The sequence below is a fragment of the Oncorhynchus kisutch genome, linkage group LG1, assembly GCF_002021735.2.
Source record: "Oncorhynchus kisutch isolate 150728-3 linkage group LG1, Okis_V2, whole genome shotgun sequence".
In the NCBI taxonomy this organism is placed as follows: domain Eukaryota; kingdom Metazoa; phylum Chordata; class Actinopteri; order Salmoniformes; family Salmonidae; genus Oncorhynchus; species Oncorhynchus kisutch.
In genome coordinates this window covers 10,906,174-10,924,687 of record NC_034174.2, presented here as the reverse complement: position 1 = coordinate 10,924,687, position 18,514 = coordinate 10,906,174, and the positions used below count along the sequence as shown (strand labels likewise).

The 18,514-nt window shown below is 42.4% G+C and overlaps 1 protein-coding gene across 2 annotated transcripts; it reads left to right on the top strand.

The window, feature by feature from the left end:
- Nucleotides 1-8,255: 8,255 nt before the first annotated feature.
- Nucleotides 8,256-16,184, top strand: LOC109899662 (ATP-dependent RNA helicase DDX19A). 2 transcript variants are annotated; one of them, XM_020495094.2, is made up of 12 exons: nt 8,256-8,557; nt 9,143-9,182; nt 9,383-9,526; nt 9,824-9,959; nt 10,208-10,300; nt 10,678-10,780; nt 11,551-11,665; nt 11,855-12,032; nt 12,134-12,371; nt 12,680-12,842; nt 13,172-13,363; nt 13,622-16,184. In XM_020495094.2, exons 1-12 carry the CDS (start codon nt 8,501-8,503, stop codon nt 13,681-13,683), a joined length of 1,521 nt encoding a protein of 506 aa, XP_020350683.1. In that variant the 5' UTR covers nt 8,256-8,500; the 3' UTR covers nt 13,684-16,184. The 2 variants fall into 2 exon arrangements, with proteins under 2 accessions (XP_020350683.1, XP_031682306.1); XM_031826446.1 differs by having other exon boundaries at nt 8,294-8,557; nt 10,959-11,665.
- The last annotated feature ends 2,330 nt before the right edge of the window (nt 16,185-18,514 follow it).

The window sequence follows — 18,514 nt, the reverse complement described above, 5'->3', positions numbered from 1 at the left end:
CATCTACTAAGACAATGTGTCAAGGATTTCCTCCTCTTCTTCAGAGGACCAATATGCGGCGTGGTAAGTGTCCATGGTTCTTTTAATAGGTAAACGTACACATGAACAACTGATTACAAAAACGTGTGAAACCCTAAACAGTCCTATCTGGTGCAAAACACAGAGACAACACAGGAACAATCACCCACAAACACACAGTGACACCCAGGCTACCTAAGTATGATTCTCAATCAGAGACAACTAATGACACCTGCCTCTGATTGAGAACCAGACTAGGCCGAAACATAGAAATACCCCAAATCATAGAAAAACAAACATAGACTGCCCACCCCAACTCACGCCCTGACCATACTAAATAATGACAAAACAAAGGAAATAAAGGTCAGAACGTGACACAATGCAACATGTTTTTACGTACAACACATTTTTATTTCTCATTGTGTAACTCTGTATATGTTTGCTATTGCTATTTTATTAAATGAGCTTCTTTTCCATTTGATCTCTTGTTTTGTATTCCGGCTTGTCGTTTGGGGTTTCTTATCCATTTCCTCTTTTGACAATCTGACAAATCATTCACTTCTGCATAACCGTTCTAGAAAGAAAAACAATCACAGGAGAGAATCGTGAGATACATGAGAACCCTCTTACAGTGTTCTCTAGTTGCTAGGTGATGTCACTGCTCAGGCTCATCTTCCATTCAGTCCAGGGTAACAGATAAGAGTGATGCATGTGATGTTCCCACAGACCCCGGGTAACTAAACATAGCTCACTGTACTGTATTGTTGCGTGCCAAATGGCGGCCTATTCCCTACATAGTGTACTTCTGTTGACCAGAACCCAACATGCCCTGGTCAACTGTAGTACACTATATAGCGAATAGGGCCCTGGTTAACAGTCGTGCACTATATAGGGAATAGGGACCTGGTCAACAGTAGTGCACTATATAGGGAATAGGGTTCTGGTCAACAGTAGTGCACTATATAGGGAATAGGGCCCTGGTCAACAGTCGTGCACTATATAGGGAATAGGGCTCTGGTCAACAGTAGTGCACTATATAGGGAATAGGGCTCTGGTCAACAGTCGTGCACTATATAGGGAATAGGGCTCTGGTCAACAGTAGTGCACTATATAGGGAATAGGGCTCTGGTCAACAGTAGTACACTATATAGGGAATAGGGACCTGGTCAACAGTAGTGCACTATATAGGGCATAGGATACCATTTGTGACCCACCCAGCATGTCTGCAGGCATGGCTGGACGAGCACAACAGACACAACACATTTTGATTCAACACAGCTATACGACTACACTGAACCCTCTACATTATTGATGCACAATTTGATTGTTGGTACAGTATCAATAAATGATTAGGGAATTGAACATTGTTGAGCGAAGACCTTGAAGCAGAGCCATGAATCTGACTAACATAAGAAGGCAGGGAGCCTCAACAGAATCAACTTGGCCTTCGTCTGGGTTGAAGGAACCTTGAATCTTTTCAAAGAACCTTCAGCTATTTGGCACCCATGAGTTACGTGATGAATGATCTTATTGAATGAAACAACTCGTCTTCCAAACTAAAGCCCAGTTAACCTCTGATACTCCAGTCTGCAGCCTCTGTTTGCCTGGATATTACTATAAGCACCTAACCCACCTGATAACCTGGGAGTGGCCAATTCCAGTCCAGGAGGTCTGCTGTGCTGGTTTCCCTGGTTTCCAGGTCTACATCAGTCACTGTTCCAAAGGCAGGAGTGAAAACGAGCAGTGACTGTGGAAACTCTCCCCTGTTCAAGTACTCAGTCGGGTGAACCAAGAACATGCTCAGTATTCGGGGTGGCAGGGTAGCCTAGTGGTTAGAGCGTTGGACTAGTAACCGGAAGGTTGCAAGTTCAAACCCCCGACCTGACAAGGTACAAATCTGTCGTTCTGCCCCTGAACAGGCAGTTAACCCACTGTTCCTAGGCCGTCATTGAAAATAAGAATTTGTTCTTAACTGACTAGCCTAGTTAAATAAAGGTAAAATAAAAATAAATAAAAAATCACTGTGCGACAATTCATCATTCAGAATCTTGCAAATAGAGAGGTGATGATTAGGAATAATAATAATTATTATTATCATTCTCTATCATGTGGTACAGAGATGCATGTCCAGTCTATGCAATGCATTTCTGTGTGCAACATTGCTCTATGTAGCCAACTGAAGATTGCTGGTGAAAACCCTAGCTAATACATTATCTATTATGGGATGTTGTATAGCCATTGTAATTCCATGGTGATGTCCAGTATGCACCGGTCGCTTCTCTCACTAAGCCTCTGGAATAACAACCAGCCCTGATCTCTCCCTCCCCCCTCTTCTCTTTATTTCTCTCTCTCCATCTCTCTCTGTCTTTCTTTCTCTCCCTCCCCCCTCTCTCTCTTTCTCTCTCTCCATCTCTCTGTCTTTCTTTCTCTCCCTCCCCCCTCTCTCTCTTTCTCTCTCTCCATCTCTCTGTCTTTCTTTCTCTCCCTCCCCCCTCTCTCTTTCTCTCTCTCCATCTCTCTCTGTCTTTCTTTCTCTCCCTCCCCCCTCTCTCTTTTTCTCTCTCTCCATCTCTCTCCGTCTTTCTTTCTCTCACGCCCCCTCTCTCTATTTCTTTCTCTCTCCATCTCTCTCTCTGTCTTCTCTCTAAGACAGAAAACAACTTCTGCATAACCATTTTAATTCTGGCGTGGGTGTGCAAGTTTTCTGAGGGAGGCAGAGAGGGAGAGAGAGAGAGAGAGAGCGAGAGAGAGACAGAGACAGAGACAGATAAAGAGAGAGAGACCATGGACTCTGCATGCTAATGTCTTCCAGGAACAGAGCAGTAGAGGGTTGAGTCCCAAATGGCACCCTATTCCATATAGCGTACAACCTCTGACCGGAGCCCTATTGGCCAAGATAAGAAGTAATGCACTATATAGGGAATATGGTACCGTTTGGGATTCAGCAGAGGTTTGAGGAGGAAAATCCTGTTTAATCCCTGCTATCTGACCACAGGGACCTGCACACAGTTTACAGGATCAGCCTCCCTTTGATTCTCATTCATTAGCAGACTGAGAACAGCCATGCAGCGCCACAATGCATCTAAGGCAGTAGTATTCTAAGTCGAGGTCGTGACCCCTAGTTTTTAGGAACAAAAAATGAAGAGTAAAGAATATTGTATGGGACAATACAAAAGTTTTTGAGAAAGGTAATTTGGAAAATACAATTTTATTGAGTAAATGTATTTATTGATTTCTTTTCATTTTGATAAGAGATGAAAATGTAATGAATTTAATGCTATTTGTTGATGTAAAAATGTAAATATACCGATTTTAAGGTTGTGCCATTGGATTTGGCGTGGGGTGGGGTCGTGTAAAATTCTTGCGGGGAAAGAAATGGGGTCCCCAGAAATTATTGTGGAAACAATGGGGTTTCAGGTGAAAAATGTTGGCTGCCACTGATCAAAGGGAACAGAACAGGCTAGAACTGGTTGTGCAGGAAGCGAGCTCAACATTAGTAACAATAACAATTATGTAACAATGTGTTGTCACATATACAGTGCATTCGGAAAGCATTCAGAGCCCTTGACTTTTTCCACATTTTGTGACGTTACAGCCCTTTTCTAAAATTGATTAAATAAAAAATGTTCCTCATCAATCTACACACAATAACCCATAATGACAAAGAGAAAAGAGGTTTTTAAGTATTCAGACCCTTTGCTATGAGTTTCGAAAATTGAGCTCAGGTGCATCCTGTTTCCATTGATCGTCTTTGAGATGTTTCTACAAGTTGATTGGAGTCCACCTGTGGTAAATTCAATTGATTGGAAAGGCACACACCTATCTATATAAGGTCCCACAGTTGACAGTGCATGTCAGAGCAAAAACCCCCGTGGCCTCCATCATTCTTAAATGGAAGAAGTTTGGAACCACCAAGACTCTTCCTAGAGCTGGCCAAATTGAGCAATCGGGGAGAAGTTATGCACATCAACAACAATAAGATCAACAACTAATGCTAGCCAGAGCAAGATGAGCTAAAATCTAACATAGATAAACTCGCAAACTTTTTCTGCTAGTAATATTCATGCTTGTCCCAACCAAGCACCCAGGCTAGGTCTATAGGTTCACCACTAAAGGTCTATAGGTTCACCACTAAAGGTCTATAGGTTCACCACTAAAGGTCTATAGGTTCACCACTGAAGGTCTATAGGTTCACCACTGAAGGTCTATAGGTTCACCACTGAAGGTCTATAGGTTCACCACTGAAGACCTTTAGGTTCACCACTGAAGGTCTATAGGTTCACCACTGAAGACCTTTAGGTTCACCACTGAAGGCCTATAGGTTCACTACTGAAGGTCTATAGGTTCACCACTGAAGGTCTATAGGTTCACCACTGTCACACTCTGAAGGTCTATAGGTTCACCACTGACGGCCTATAGGTTCACCACTGAAGGTCTATAGGTTCACCACTGAAGGTCTATAGGTTCACCACTGTCACACTCTGAAGGTCTATAGGTTCACCACTGACGGCCTATAGGTTCACCACTGAAGGCCTTTAGGTTCACCACTGAAGACCTTTAGGTTCACCACTGTCACACACTGAAGACCTATAAGTTCACACACTGAAAGTCTATAGGTTCACCACTGAAGGCCTTTAGGTTCACCACTGAAGGCCTTTAGGTTCACCACTGAAGACCTTTAGGTTCACCACTGAAGGTCTATAGGTTCACCACTGAAGACCTTTAGGTTCACCACTGAAGGTCTATAGGTTCACCACTGAAGACCTTTAGGTTCACCACTGAAGGCCTATAGGTTCACCACTGAAGGTCTATAGGTTCACCACTGAAGGCCTATAGGTTCACCACTGAAGGTCTATAGGTTCACCATTGAAGGTCTATAGGTTCACCACTGAGGGTCTATAGGTTCACCACTGTCACACTCTGAAGGTCTATAGGTTCACCACTGACGGCCTATAGGTTCACCACTGAAGGTCTATAGGTTCACCACTGAAGACCTTTAGGTTCACCACTGAAGGCCTATAGGTTCACCACTGAAGGTCTATAGGTTCACCACTGAAGGCCTATAGGTTCACCACTGAAGGTCTATAGGTTCACCACTGAAGGTCTATAGGTTCACCACTGAGGGTCTATAGGTTCACCACTGTCACACTCTGAAGGTCTATAGGTTCACCACTGACGGCCTATAGGTTCACCAATGAAGGTCTATAGGTTCACCACTGAAGGCCTTTAGGTTCACCACTGAAGACCTTTAGGTTCAACACTGAAGGCCTTTAGGTTCACCACTGAAGACCTTTAGGTTCACCACTGAAGACCTTTAGGTTCACCACTGAAGACCTTTAGGTTCACCACTGAAGGCCTTTAGGTTCACCACTGAAGACCTTTAGGTTCACCACTGAAGACCTTTAGGTTCACCACTGTCACACACTGAAGGCCTATAGGTTCACCACTGTAATAACATGTCTATAATAGATATAAAGGCTGTTAAGATATTGTCACCAGTGGTGTAAAGTACTTAAGTAAAAATACTTGAAAGTACTACTACTATGAGTACTTCACTTTACTGTGTATATTTTTGACTTTTACTTCACTACATTCCCCCCCAAAATAATGAACTTTTTACTCCATACATTTTCCCTGACACCCAAAAGTACTCATTACATTTTGAATGCTTAGCAGGACAAAAGAAAATGTAATATTCATGCCATTATCAAGAGAACATCCCTGGTCATCCCTACTGCCTCTGATCTGGTGGACTCACTAAACATACATGCTTCTTTTGTAAATTATGTCTGAGTGTTGGAGTGTGACCCCTGGCTATCCATAAATTCTAAAAACAAGAAAATGGTGCTGTCTGGTTTTTTTAATATAAGGAATTTGAAATGATTTATACTTTTACTTTTGATAGTTAAGTATATTTTAGCAATTACATTTACTTTTGTTTCTTAAGTATATTTAAAACGGAATACTTTTAGACTTTTACTGAAGTAGTATTTTAGGGTCATTTTCTATGAAGGTATCTTTACATTTACTCAGGTACTTTATATGGTACTTTTTCCACCACTGAATGTTCCCAGAAAGGATATATATATATATCTATATTTGGCCTGGAGAAGCAGTTTTATGCTGCTGACTGAATGGAAGCTGATAATTGTGAGTTTTTTTTACTCCGCTGGTCTCAGGAAGAACTTATGAGTACTCACTTTCCGAGACGAGTCAAAAACTAATACAAATGTATCAGACACCGAGATAAGACCGAGACACTAAATCTGTGAAAGAAAGGGACCTAGTCAGTTGTACAACTGAATGCATTCAAGAGAAATGTGTCTTCCTCATTTAACCCAACCCCTCTGAATCACAGAGGTGCAGGGGGCTGCCTTAATCCACATCCACGTCATCGGCGCCCAGGGAACAGAGGGTTTACTGACTTCCTCGGGAGCAGAATGACAGATTTTTACCTTGTCAGCTCAGGGATTCGATCCAGCAACCTTTCTACTGGCCCTACCCACCAGGCTTCCTGACGCCCCAGTTAGGTAGCCTGGACTCGCGACCTACAACACTGGCCAGGCATGTTAGTTTGTGTCAAGAATGGCAACACTGCTGGATTTTACACTCTCAACAGTTTTCCGTGTGTATCAAGAATGGTCCACCACCCAAAGGACATCCAGCCAACTTGACACAACTGTGGAAAGCATTGGATTCAACACCCCTGTGGAACACTTATGACACATTGTAGGGTCCATGCCCCAACTACTTTAGGTGGTCTTAATGTTTTGTATACTCAGTATAGATGATGTGGTGTACTGGCAAAATATAAATACACACACACACACACACGCACGCACGCACGCACACAGACACACACACACGCACACACGCACGCACGCACGCACGCACGCACGCACGCACGCACGCACACACAGTCTACTCCCATTATCCATTCCAGACAACATCTACGGTCTTCTTATCTGCGCTCAATGCGTTCCATAGAGTCTCATTGGTGTGATAACAGGTAGCCCTTGTTCTTTGCCTCCTCCTAAAATTCTCGGGGGAACTGAAACCTTAATTTTACACTTTTGGTTGCCATGGATACCTCATCCAGCGCAGCCGCAGTTTGGCAACAATAAACTCAGACTCCCTTTTAAGCCAAATGTATCTCCAAACTAAACGACCCAGACCCCCCTGCCTCTCCTCCTCTTCTCTTCCTATAACTCAACATACACTGATGATCACCATCAACACTGATCAATATAGTCTTCTAATCTCTTACTGTCTCCCTCTCCTCTCGCTTTCTCCATCTCTCTGTCTCTCTCCTCTCTTTCTCTCTCTCTCTGTCTCTCCTCTCTCTCACTCTCTCTCTCTCCTCTCTCTGTCTCTCTTTCTCCCTCTCCTCTCTCTCTCCCCCTCTCTCTTTTTTTTGTTAACCTTTATTTTACTAGGCAAGTCAGTTAAGAACAAATTCTTATTTTCTCTCTCCTCTCTTTCTCTGTCTCTCCTCTCCTCTGTCTCTCTCACTCTCTCTGTCTCTCTCCTCTCTCTTTCTCCCTCTCTCTGTCTCTCTCCTCTCTTTCTCCCTCTCTCTGTCTCTCTCCTCTCTTTCTCCCTCTCTCTGTCTCTCTCCTCTCCTCTCTCTTTCTCCCTCTCCTCTCTCTGTCTCTCTGTCTCTCTTTCTCCCTCTCCCTGTCTCTCTCTCTCTCTCTCTCCATCCATCCATCCATCCATCCCAGCGGAACAAGACCAAGCAAAGGTGTGAAATCAATTCTGCATTTGATGAAGCAGCAGCAGTAGCATCAGTGAAGACAGGCTTCAGAGAGGTGACCTCTGGGTCTCTGTAGGTTTAATGGACGCTGAATCTGATCAATAGATAGACAGTCTGTCCGTCCCTTGGAAATATCGGGTTGTATTACCTCGGTATAGGTATGGATTCATACGGGTGTAGTCTTTACTGCAAGTAGTCACAAACTGTTCCCTAAAATGTCTTAAATGCAACCCCTATTTCAGTTATGAAGACAGAATGTGTAAGGCACCATCTAGAGGCTGCGTAAAGTACTAAATACATATTGTGATAAACTGATATTTTACCGCAAATAAATTATTTTATCCATCTGCAATACTCAGGGAGAACATGTGCGAAACCCTAGCGGAACAACAATAATTTCATCCATGCAGGCTATTTTTTGGGATTAAATGCACTACACAGAATTAGCTAAACCAATACGGTAACGTTATATTTGAATGCACTTTTGTTGTGCCATTCGGGAGGAACTGTTTTCCTCTTGTCTCAATTTCTACACCCGGACCTTTTTACGGACGCACTGGTGAACTCCGTAGCCTATTTCTTCACGCCATTGTAATATTAGTTTATTTTCAGACTTTGGAAACACTTTGTTAGGGTTCCTAGCTCAGTTATCAGGTTGGTGTTGAAGCTACTGGGAACCAGGTGGTGTGATAAGAGAACGAGACTGACATAATAACAGCGGACATCATGTCAACCGACTCCTGGGCCCAGGCTGTGGACGAGCAAGAAGCCGCGGCGGAATCGGTAACGTTAAGCGCCAGCCGAACTGCTCTTTGGCGAAGTGTTTTTGTCGGGTCATTGGGCCTATGCTTCGGCTGGTTAACGTTAACTATGGATTCTGTTCAAAAATAGCAAATGACATGAATTAACTAGTTAAATAGTTGGCCGTTATTGCAATCAATCCACAGTAAATGCATGACCCCCTCGACCGTATTACCGTTCACATCATAATGACTACTGTAACTAGCTAGTTTGGCTAACGTCAGCTAGCTAATTAACTAGTCAAGTTATCAAACGTTAGTTAACGTTACTTTGCTAACTTGGCTAGCCAGATCAGCTAACTATTAATAGTTTTCATTGCATTGTTTTCATTGCATTGTATGCACGTTCTCTGTTACATACAATTATATCTCGTTAGCTTTAACCCGATTTAATGTATTTCTTGTCACGACTTTGGACGTGGTAAAGAAATGGCATCTGTCCAGGGAGGAAGATCCTAACATGTTCACCCACTCCAATTTGTGCAGCACATGCCTTACCCTGAAATGACCCGTTTAAAAACATTCCTGGACATCCTAAAACCATATTATGCTTGTTTATATTTCCTAGATTGGTAACCTACAAATCAAAGACAAGCCGGAGGAAAATGGTAAGAGAAGTTATCCCATGTTGCCTATTTTATAAACTGGCTATGTGGTTTAGCATAACACATGATCTGAAAGATTACAACTTACATTTGTGAATCAATTCTTGTTAACTAGTTTGGGTGAAAACAAAATGTTTAATTGAAAAAAGTGTCAACTTGTTCTGAGATACCACAGGCTATCAAATACCATATGGTACCCTCAGGTACTGCCAACGCTGCATTGGCGACGACAGCGACGAAAACAACAACAACAACGACGTCGACAAACACAGCAGCCGCCAGCGCTACAACGCCTGCAAAGACAGGAGGAGGAGAGGGAGACAAAACAGGAGAGGAGGATGATAAAGGTGTTTACTATCAGGCAAACAACACAACATGGGATGACCACAGTGGTGGAGACAGTACAAAATTGTCTGTCTTGAGTAAAAGTAAAGATATCTTAATAGTAAATGATTGATTTAGTACTATATGTCGTAGTGGTGGAGTAGGGGCCTGAGGGTGCACACTGTGTTGTGAATTCTGTGAATGTATTGTAATGTTTTACAATTGTAATAAACTGCCTTAATTTTGCTGGACCCCAGGAAGAGTAGCTGCTGCTTTGGCGAATGGGGATCCATAACAAATACTAATGTAACTATTTTCAGATGACAAGGCGGCACAGTCGTTATTGAATAAGTTGATACGCAGTAATCTAGTGAACACAACCAATCAAGTAGAGGTTCTACAGAGAGATCCCAACTCTCCGCTTTACTCTGTCAAATCCTTCGAGGAACTACGGCTGTAAGTTCTCTGTCCTGTCTATGTCCTGTCTATGTCCTGTCTATAAATTCTATGAGCTGTCTATGAACTGTTAAGAGTGCCCAAGGTGGTATGAATGTTGTTGAACTAAAATGACAAGTTTTGAACAGAATCTGTGTAGCTGTTGGCACATGTAATGTGCTCTGGGCCCCTGGCTTTGTGTCCATATCTTTCTTTTGAATTTAAAAAATGTCCCCTTAATACTCCTGTTTCCCTCCCTGTCCCCACAGTAAACCTCAGCTGCTCCAGGGAGTGTATGCCATGGGCTTCAACCGACCCTCCAAAATCCAAGAGAACGCATTACCCATGATGCTCGCTGAACCGTGAGTTTACAGAGAGCTTCAGTCAATCGCTCAGTTCAGACACTTCCTGATACCTCTTCGTCAGTCACACACATCTCTCAGCTTTTTGTATCAGGTGATATTAATTCCCTGAATCCCAAACTAGTTGACAGACTAGAGATGATTAGTTTTGTTTGGACAGAAGGCCTATAGACATAAGATATGCTGTGTAGAGTCTACCTCTCTGTAATACGCAACGTCCTCTCTGTCTGGTCTTGCTCTTCTCCATTTAAACTGATATCAAACTGTTCCATTGATCTGATTGACCATTTAAACAGTTTTACCAGAACAATCATCAAGCTTGGTCTTTCCTGTGTCCTTCTCTCTGTTGATCTGACCTGTGCTCTCGTGGCTACCAGCCCACAGAACCTGATAGCCCAGTCTCAGTCAGGGACGGGGAAGACTGCTGCCTTTGTCCTGGCCATGCTCAGTCATGTTGATCCCAACAACAAGTTCCCACAGGTGAGTTGAGCCCTGACCCTTGACCTCTCAGGGTCAATTTCATTAGGGTACACTGTCTGCTTGCTTGTTTTTTTTGTACCGGGTCCAGGTAGGACCTTTACATGTTTTGTGCCTAATGGCATGTTTAGGTAATCAGCAGGTGAGATGGTATATAACACCTTCCTCTCTCCTCTCCCAGGCTCTGTCTCTCCTACCTATGAGCTATATAACACCTTCCTCTCTCCTCTCCCAGGCTCTGTCTCCTACCTATGAGCTATATAACACCTTCCTCTCTCCTCTCCCAGGCTCTGTCTCTCCTACCTATGAGCTATATAACACCTTCCTCTCTCCTCTCCCAGGCTCTGTCTCTCCTACCTATGAGCAATATAACACCTTCCTCTGTCTCTCCTCTCCCAGGCTCTCTCTCCTCTCCCAGGCTCTGTCTCTCCTCTCCCAGGCTCTCTGTGTGTCTCCTACCTATGAGCTATATAACTCTCTCCTCTCCCAGGCTCTCTGTGTGTCTCCTACCTATGAGCTATATAACTCTCTCCTCTCCCAGGCTCTCTGTGTGTCTCCTACCTATGAGCTATATAACACCTTCCTCTCTCTCCTCTCCCAGGCTCTCTGTGTGTCTCCTACCTATGAGCTATATAACACCTTCCTCTCTCTCCTCTCCCAGGCTCTCTGTGTGTCTCCTACCTATGAGCTATATACCACATTCCTCTCCTCTCTCAGGCTCTCTGTGTGTCTCCTACCTATGAGCTATATAACACATTCCTCTCCTCTCCCAGGCTCTCTGTGTGTCTCCTACCTATGAGCTGGCCCTGCAGACAGGAAAGGTCATTGAGCAGATGGGGAAGCATTACTCAGAGGTCAAACTAGTTTACGCCATCAGAGGAAACAAACGTAAGTCTACTACGGAGTCCTTTTTAAAGTCTCAACTGATTTGACTGTATTTCAAACCAGAGTGTGAAACACTGGTATGACTGTTTTATCACAATGAGCTGACCAGGTTAATCATCCACCACAGTTGTTGTAACTGTGGTGAACAGGACAATGTGAAAAGGGGAATGTTCTCTCTTCTTCTCTCCCCAGTGCAGAGAGGTACCCAGCTCCAGGAGCAGGTTGTGATAGGGACGCCAGGCACCATGCTGGACTGGTGTCTGAAGTTCAAGTTCATCGACCCCAAGAAGATCAAAGTGTTTGTCCTGGACGAAGCTGACGTCATGATCGCTACACAGGGTCATCAGGACCAGAGTATACGCATTCAGAGGTACACACATTGACCCCTTAGTCTTCTCTCTCTGTGTTTCAGGAAGTTGTCTAACAGTTATAAAAACCCACCCACCACAATGACCCCCTTTTCTCCCTCAGGATGCTACCCAAACAGTGCCAGATGCTGCTGTTCTCTGCCACGTTTGAGGAGACGGTGTGGAACTTTGCCCAGCGCATCGTCCCAGACCCCAACATCATCAAGCTGAAACGGGAGGAGGAGACGCTGGACACCATCAAGCAGTACTACGTCCTCTGTAACAGCAAAGAGGAGAAGTTCATGGCCCTCTGCAACATCTACGGAGCCATCACCATCGCTCAGGCCATGATCTTCTGTCATGTGAGTTATTCCCCTTAATAAGTTGTTTGGTAAAGGGGATTTGTAGATCGGTGAGTGCACAATGTGTTACTTAGCCACAGATAAGTGTTGAGGAAATGTTTAATTCCCAACTGTCAAGAGTTAAATCTGATAATGTTAATGGATGTAAACATCATGGCAAGATGACAAGCTGTTGCCTGATAACTATTTAATCATCTCAGATCTACACTAGGAGCTACGGGAGATGTTTCCTGTGGCTAGGGGGTGGATTGGGGATGTGGTGTTTCTCTCCGTGTACTTTATCCTTCTTGTCTCTCTTTCCCGCTCAGACCAGGAAAACGGCGGGGTGGTTGGCAGGTGAGCTGTCCCGGGAGGGCCACCAGGTGGCGCTGCTCAGTGGGGAGATGCAGGTGGAGCAGAGAGCTGCTGTCATCGACCGCTTCCGAGACGGAAAAGAGAAGGTCCTGGTCACCACCAACGTCTGTGCCAGAGGTAACTCAACCAATCAAACTATTGGTCTTTATTTAAAGGCACAGTGTGTAGTGTTTCCACATGGTTTTGATCGTGTTTGTTAATGGTATACCTATTGATCCTTGGAGTTTCAAGTTAAGGAGAGGGTCCTTTTTACCTCGTGATGCAAAAGTAACTGTTCAACTCTTCTTCACATGGACGTAGACTGATGACATTATTAATACACTCGTCTTCATAGAATTATTTTTAGTGTTCTTCACCTGGGTAATTATTGGATATGTTGTACACTCATTTTATGTTTGGTCTGTCCATCCACCTATTCTAATCTGACCATTTAACTCTCCCTCCAGGTATTGACGTGGAGCAGGTTTCCGTGGTGATAAACTTTGACCTGCCAGTGGACAGAGACGGTAACCCGGACAACGAGACGTACCTGCATCGGATTGGCCGCACGGGTCGTTTTGGGAAGCGAGGATTGGCCATCAACATGGTGGACAGCAGGTTCAGCATGAACGTCCTAAACAAGATCCAGGATCACTTCAGTAAGTCAGGATATCTGAATAAATCATTTATTTATTGACTTCAAATAAAATGTGCTACCTGCCAAATGATTTTCAAACTTTGAGGTCCGTTTTCCCGGACAAGGATCAAGCCTAGTATGGACTAGAAAAGCACTTTCCATAGAGATTCTTCTTTGGGCTTGCTTTTTGGTCCAGGACTAGGCAAAATCATGTCCGAAAAACCGTCCCCAGCAGTGTGACAGTCTTAACGATGACCTCATCCTCACTAATCATCCACAGATAAGAAGATCGAGAAGCTGGACACTGACGATCTGGATGAGATAGAGAAAATCGCCGGCTGAAAAGAGTTCAGAACCACATGACTACCCCCCCCCCACCCACCCACCCACCCCTCCTCTCGGACTGTTATTATAGTGTCTTTCATTTTAAAAATGTAGTGTTGAAGAGAAGAGCAAAGCCACAAACACAGCTATAATGTTTACATGTGGTTAAATGTCTCTCAAATATGTTTTTATAAGTCTGAAACATTCCCATTTCACTCTTTGAACTTCTTAATGAATAAAGTTTATAATATTAGCTAACATTTTTTATTTGTATATGTGCATTGTAATGCTGTCATGGTGGTAGGCTTAGAGTGCAATGGCTTACGGAAAAACTTGTTAAATTATGCCAAATCAAATGTTACTACTGCCACTATCTTCCTTGTTTATGCAGTTATTTTGGTGGAATGGAAACAAGCCCTCTCATTTTATATAAAGATATTTTTGTTTAACCCAGTCCCTGAATGAAATCTCAAGGAGAGAATACAGCATAATTAGGAAAATAAACTTTTAAAGATTTTAGTTATCATTTGTGAGTGTTTTGCAATGAACACAATAATTCTGATGAGTCGTACAAAGAGTGAAATAGATTTGTTTTCTGCAGTCTTTTGTTTTTAAAAATCATAGTTACTTTGAGATGGTGATGGTTAGAGGTCGGGGGTTCATGTGAACTTGTGGCAACCTTTCTGCGTGCCACTATAGTAGTGCAGTGTTCAAGTCACATGACATCCGATTTGTTCGTTTTCAGGATTTTCCCTCAAAATAGCAAAAGTGGAAATGGAGAGAACGTAACTTTTGCTACATGTTTTGACCAATAAAGTACAGATAAATTAAACTATATAAATATGTTGTAATTTTAGACATTCAACCATGCATCATCTCAACCTCAAATGTTAGTTTTTTTATTGATTAGAAAACGACACAGACCTCGATACATTGTTTCTTAAATTCTCTCACAGTGGAACTGGTGTCATTGTTAGGTATGTTATCGTTCATATCTGATTGACCATGTACCTGGAGACTCACCTGTCAAGATGTTAGCTATTGGTCTGATGTTTATTAACCCACACAGATGTCCCCATCTCTGAATCTGGAGGGAGAAGTTTTACTTTCTGCTCACACCATTGTGTTTTAATTGAAAACCACAAAAAAAAAATGTATATTTTGATAGTTGTTTCATTAGTCCATTGATAATGTAGTCCCAAAAATATGTCAGCAATGCAGTTTTCAAGATGTACTTAAATAATACAACCGGTATGAACCATTTGTCATCATACCGGCTCTATTTATGTATTTGGATATTTATACATCTTAACTTGATTGCTGACATGCTAAATGTTTTAGGACTACATCACTAATGAATCAAATACCAAAATGGAGGCTGCTTTAATAGACATTTAGTAAAATGCCATTAACTCATTACGATTGTGAGTGGCTGCAAAAAAAATATATGGAAAAAACAACCTCGAGATTGAATTACCCAGCAATGCCTTGCTCAAGTGCATTTTCTGTAAAAAAAATATTGATATTTATTTTCAACAATATTATTGGCTCAATATTCTGAGTTATGACTTGAAATGTCATATTTGACATATGACCACCTCACCCCGAGTGTAGAATGTGTGATTTCAAGCAAAATGCTTATGTGACTAAACATGCCTATAAGACTCACTGTGGGACAGTTTTAACAGGCACAGATTCAGCCTTAAACCTGTACTTTAAAAGCATTTTCAATTGAGATTCTCCATTGAGTTTTGTTTTCTAGTCCAGCATTAGGCTTGATTTGTGACTGAGAAACCACCCGTGTGTGTTTATTAAGTACTGAGATGCATGGACAACGGGACACAAATTAAAACACGTATATACAGCACTTGTTACATTAGGCCAAAGAAATCTGAATGAAAAGTGTGGCTGAATGATTGATTTATAGTCACCTAAAAGCATTCCTTACCAACTGAAATGTTTATACACCTATAGCTTCTCTGCATTATAGTGAATTAACATTTAACGGGTGACTTTTCAAAACGACCTGTATTTGGAGAACTTTTAGAGGTGTCCTTAATATAATGACACAACTGTTTGATTTGAATGAGGCTGGAGTTCTGTTTGAGTCTATCCTCTACAGAACCTCACTTTCTACTGTTCTGTTAACTGTTCAGAACGGTTCAATTAACATTTAACTGTTCAGTTCTGTTAGCTAACTGTTTGTGGGACTTCTCTTAGCAAGTCACAGTGAATATCTGAGTGTATGTTATTGAATGGGGAAAATGCAGCCAATTTTTGAGAATCACTGATGTTAAATTGAATAACATGTTATTGTTCTTCTTGGTCAGGGAAATGTGTATATATGCAGTTAGATTTGGACATTTGGATGTATACTTATGAGTGTTCTGAGTGCACTTTGTTTAGTTGGCCCACTATTTACCAGTCTGTACACAACACTCCTACCAAACTGTTGTTTTGGTCTAAAAAAACAAACAAGTTTCCAATTTCCCCAATTATTAATAAAAAAGTTAAATCAAGATTTAAAGTTAGGGTTGAATGTTAGTATGTCTTCATCTACACTTTGGTGTGTGTGTGTTGTGGGGGTGTGTGTGTTGTGGGGGTGTGTGTGGATGAATGAAGAGACTTTCCAGAAACATTTCTGGCATCAAAATGTGTCAAGGCGTTATTAGCTTTTCTTTCCTTCTGGTCATATACAGAGAGAGGATATGTATCCTACTGTAGTGGGCCCAGATCAGACTAGTGTCTGACTGGTGTAGATAGACACAACAAGCTAGAAGTACAGCTGATGTGGGTGTTATCTGAGACGCAGCAGAGAGAACAAGACGGGCAGCCTCACAGCTTAACTTGACTTCCTCCTTGGACCCCAACCACAGTTGAGTGATTATGTACAGTACCAGTCAAAAGTTTGGACACACATTCAAGGGTTTTTCTTTATTTGGACTATTTTCATCATTGTAGAATAATAGTGAAAATATCGAAACTATGAAATAACACATGGCGTAAACCAAAAAGTGTTAAACAAATCAAAATATATTTTATGTTTGAGATTCTTAAAAGGATCCACCCATTGCTTTGACAGCTTTGCACACTCTTGGCATTCTCTCAATCAGCTTCACCTGGAATGCTTTTCCATCACTTTTGAAAGAGTTCCCACATATGCTGAGCACTTGTTGGCTGCTTTTCCTTCACTCTCCGGTCCGACTCATCTCAATTGGATTGAGGTTGGGTGATTGTGGAGGCCAGGTCATCTGATGCAGCACCATCACTCTCCTTGGTCAAATAGCCCTTACACAGCTTGGAGATGTGTTGGGTCACACAAATGATTGTCCCACTAAGCCCAAACCAGATTGGATGGCGTATCGCTGCAGAATGCTGTGGTAGCCATGCTGGTTAAGTTTACCTTGAGTACTAAATAAATCACTGACAGTGTCACCAGCAAAGCACCCCCACGTCATAACACCTCCTCCTCCATGCTTCACGGTGGGAAATATACACATGCGGAGATCATCTGTTCACCCACACTGCTTCTCACAAAGACACAGCGGTTGAACAAAAAATGACACATTTGGACTCATCAGACCAAAGGACAGATTTCCACAGATCTAATGTCCTTTGCTCGTTTCTTGGCCCAACAAAGCCTCTTATTCTTATTGGTGTCCTTTAATATGTGTTTCATATTTTAATAAATTTGCAAACATTTCTAAAAACCTGTTTCTGTTTTGTCATCGGGTATTGTGTATAGATTGATGAGGGAAAAAATTATTTAATCCATTTTAGAATAAGGTTGTCAAGTAACAAAATATGGAAAATTGAAGGGATCTGAATACTTCCCGAAAGCCCTGTTATAACACACTGTATGCATTCCTTTACTCTATCACTCAAGTGTGGTTGGGGTCCTATGCAGTGGTGGAGAAAGTCCTCAATTGTCATGCTTGAGTAAAAGTTAATACTATACATCAAATTCCTTGTATTAAGCAAACCAGACAGTTCCCACATATGCTGAGCACTTGTTGGCTGCTTTTCCTTCACAAGGCGGTCCGACTCATCCCAAACCATCTCAATTTGGTTGAGGTCGGGTGATTGTGGAGGCCAGGTCATCTTGATGCAGCACTCCATCACCCTCTTTCTTGGTCAAATAACCCTTACACTGCCGGGAGGTGTGTTGGGTCATTATCCTGTTGAAAAACGAATTATAGTCCCACTAAGCCCAAACCAGACGGGATGGCGTATTGCTGCAGAATGCTGTGGTTGCCATGCTGGTTAAGTGTTCTAATCTCCAATTTGGACTCCAGACCAAAGGACAGATTTTCACTGGTCTAATGTCCATTGCTCGTATTTCTTGGCCCAAGCAAGTCTCTTCTTCTTATTGGTGTCCTTTAGTTGTGGTTTCTTTGCAGCAATTTGACCATGAAGGCATGATTCATGCAGTCATGCAGTCTCCACTGATGTTGAGATGTGTCTGTTACTTGAACTCTGTGAAGCATTTATTTGGGCTGCAATTTCTGAGGCTGGTAACTCTAATGAACTTACCCTCTGCAGCAGAGGTAACTCTGGGTCTTCCATTCCTGTGGTGGTCCTCATGAGATCCAGTTTCATCATAGTTCTTGTTGGTTTTTGCGACTGCACTTGAAGAAACTTTCAAAGTTCTTAAAATTTTACGTATTGACTGACCTTCATGTCTTAAAGTAATGATGGACTGTCGTTTCTCTTTGCTTATTTGAGCTGTTCTTGCCATAATATGGACTTGGTCTTTTAGCAAATAGGGCTATCTTCTGTATAGCCCCCCCCCCCCCCCCCTGTCACAACACAACTGATTAGCTCAAATGCATTGAGAAGGAAAGAAATA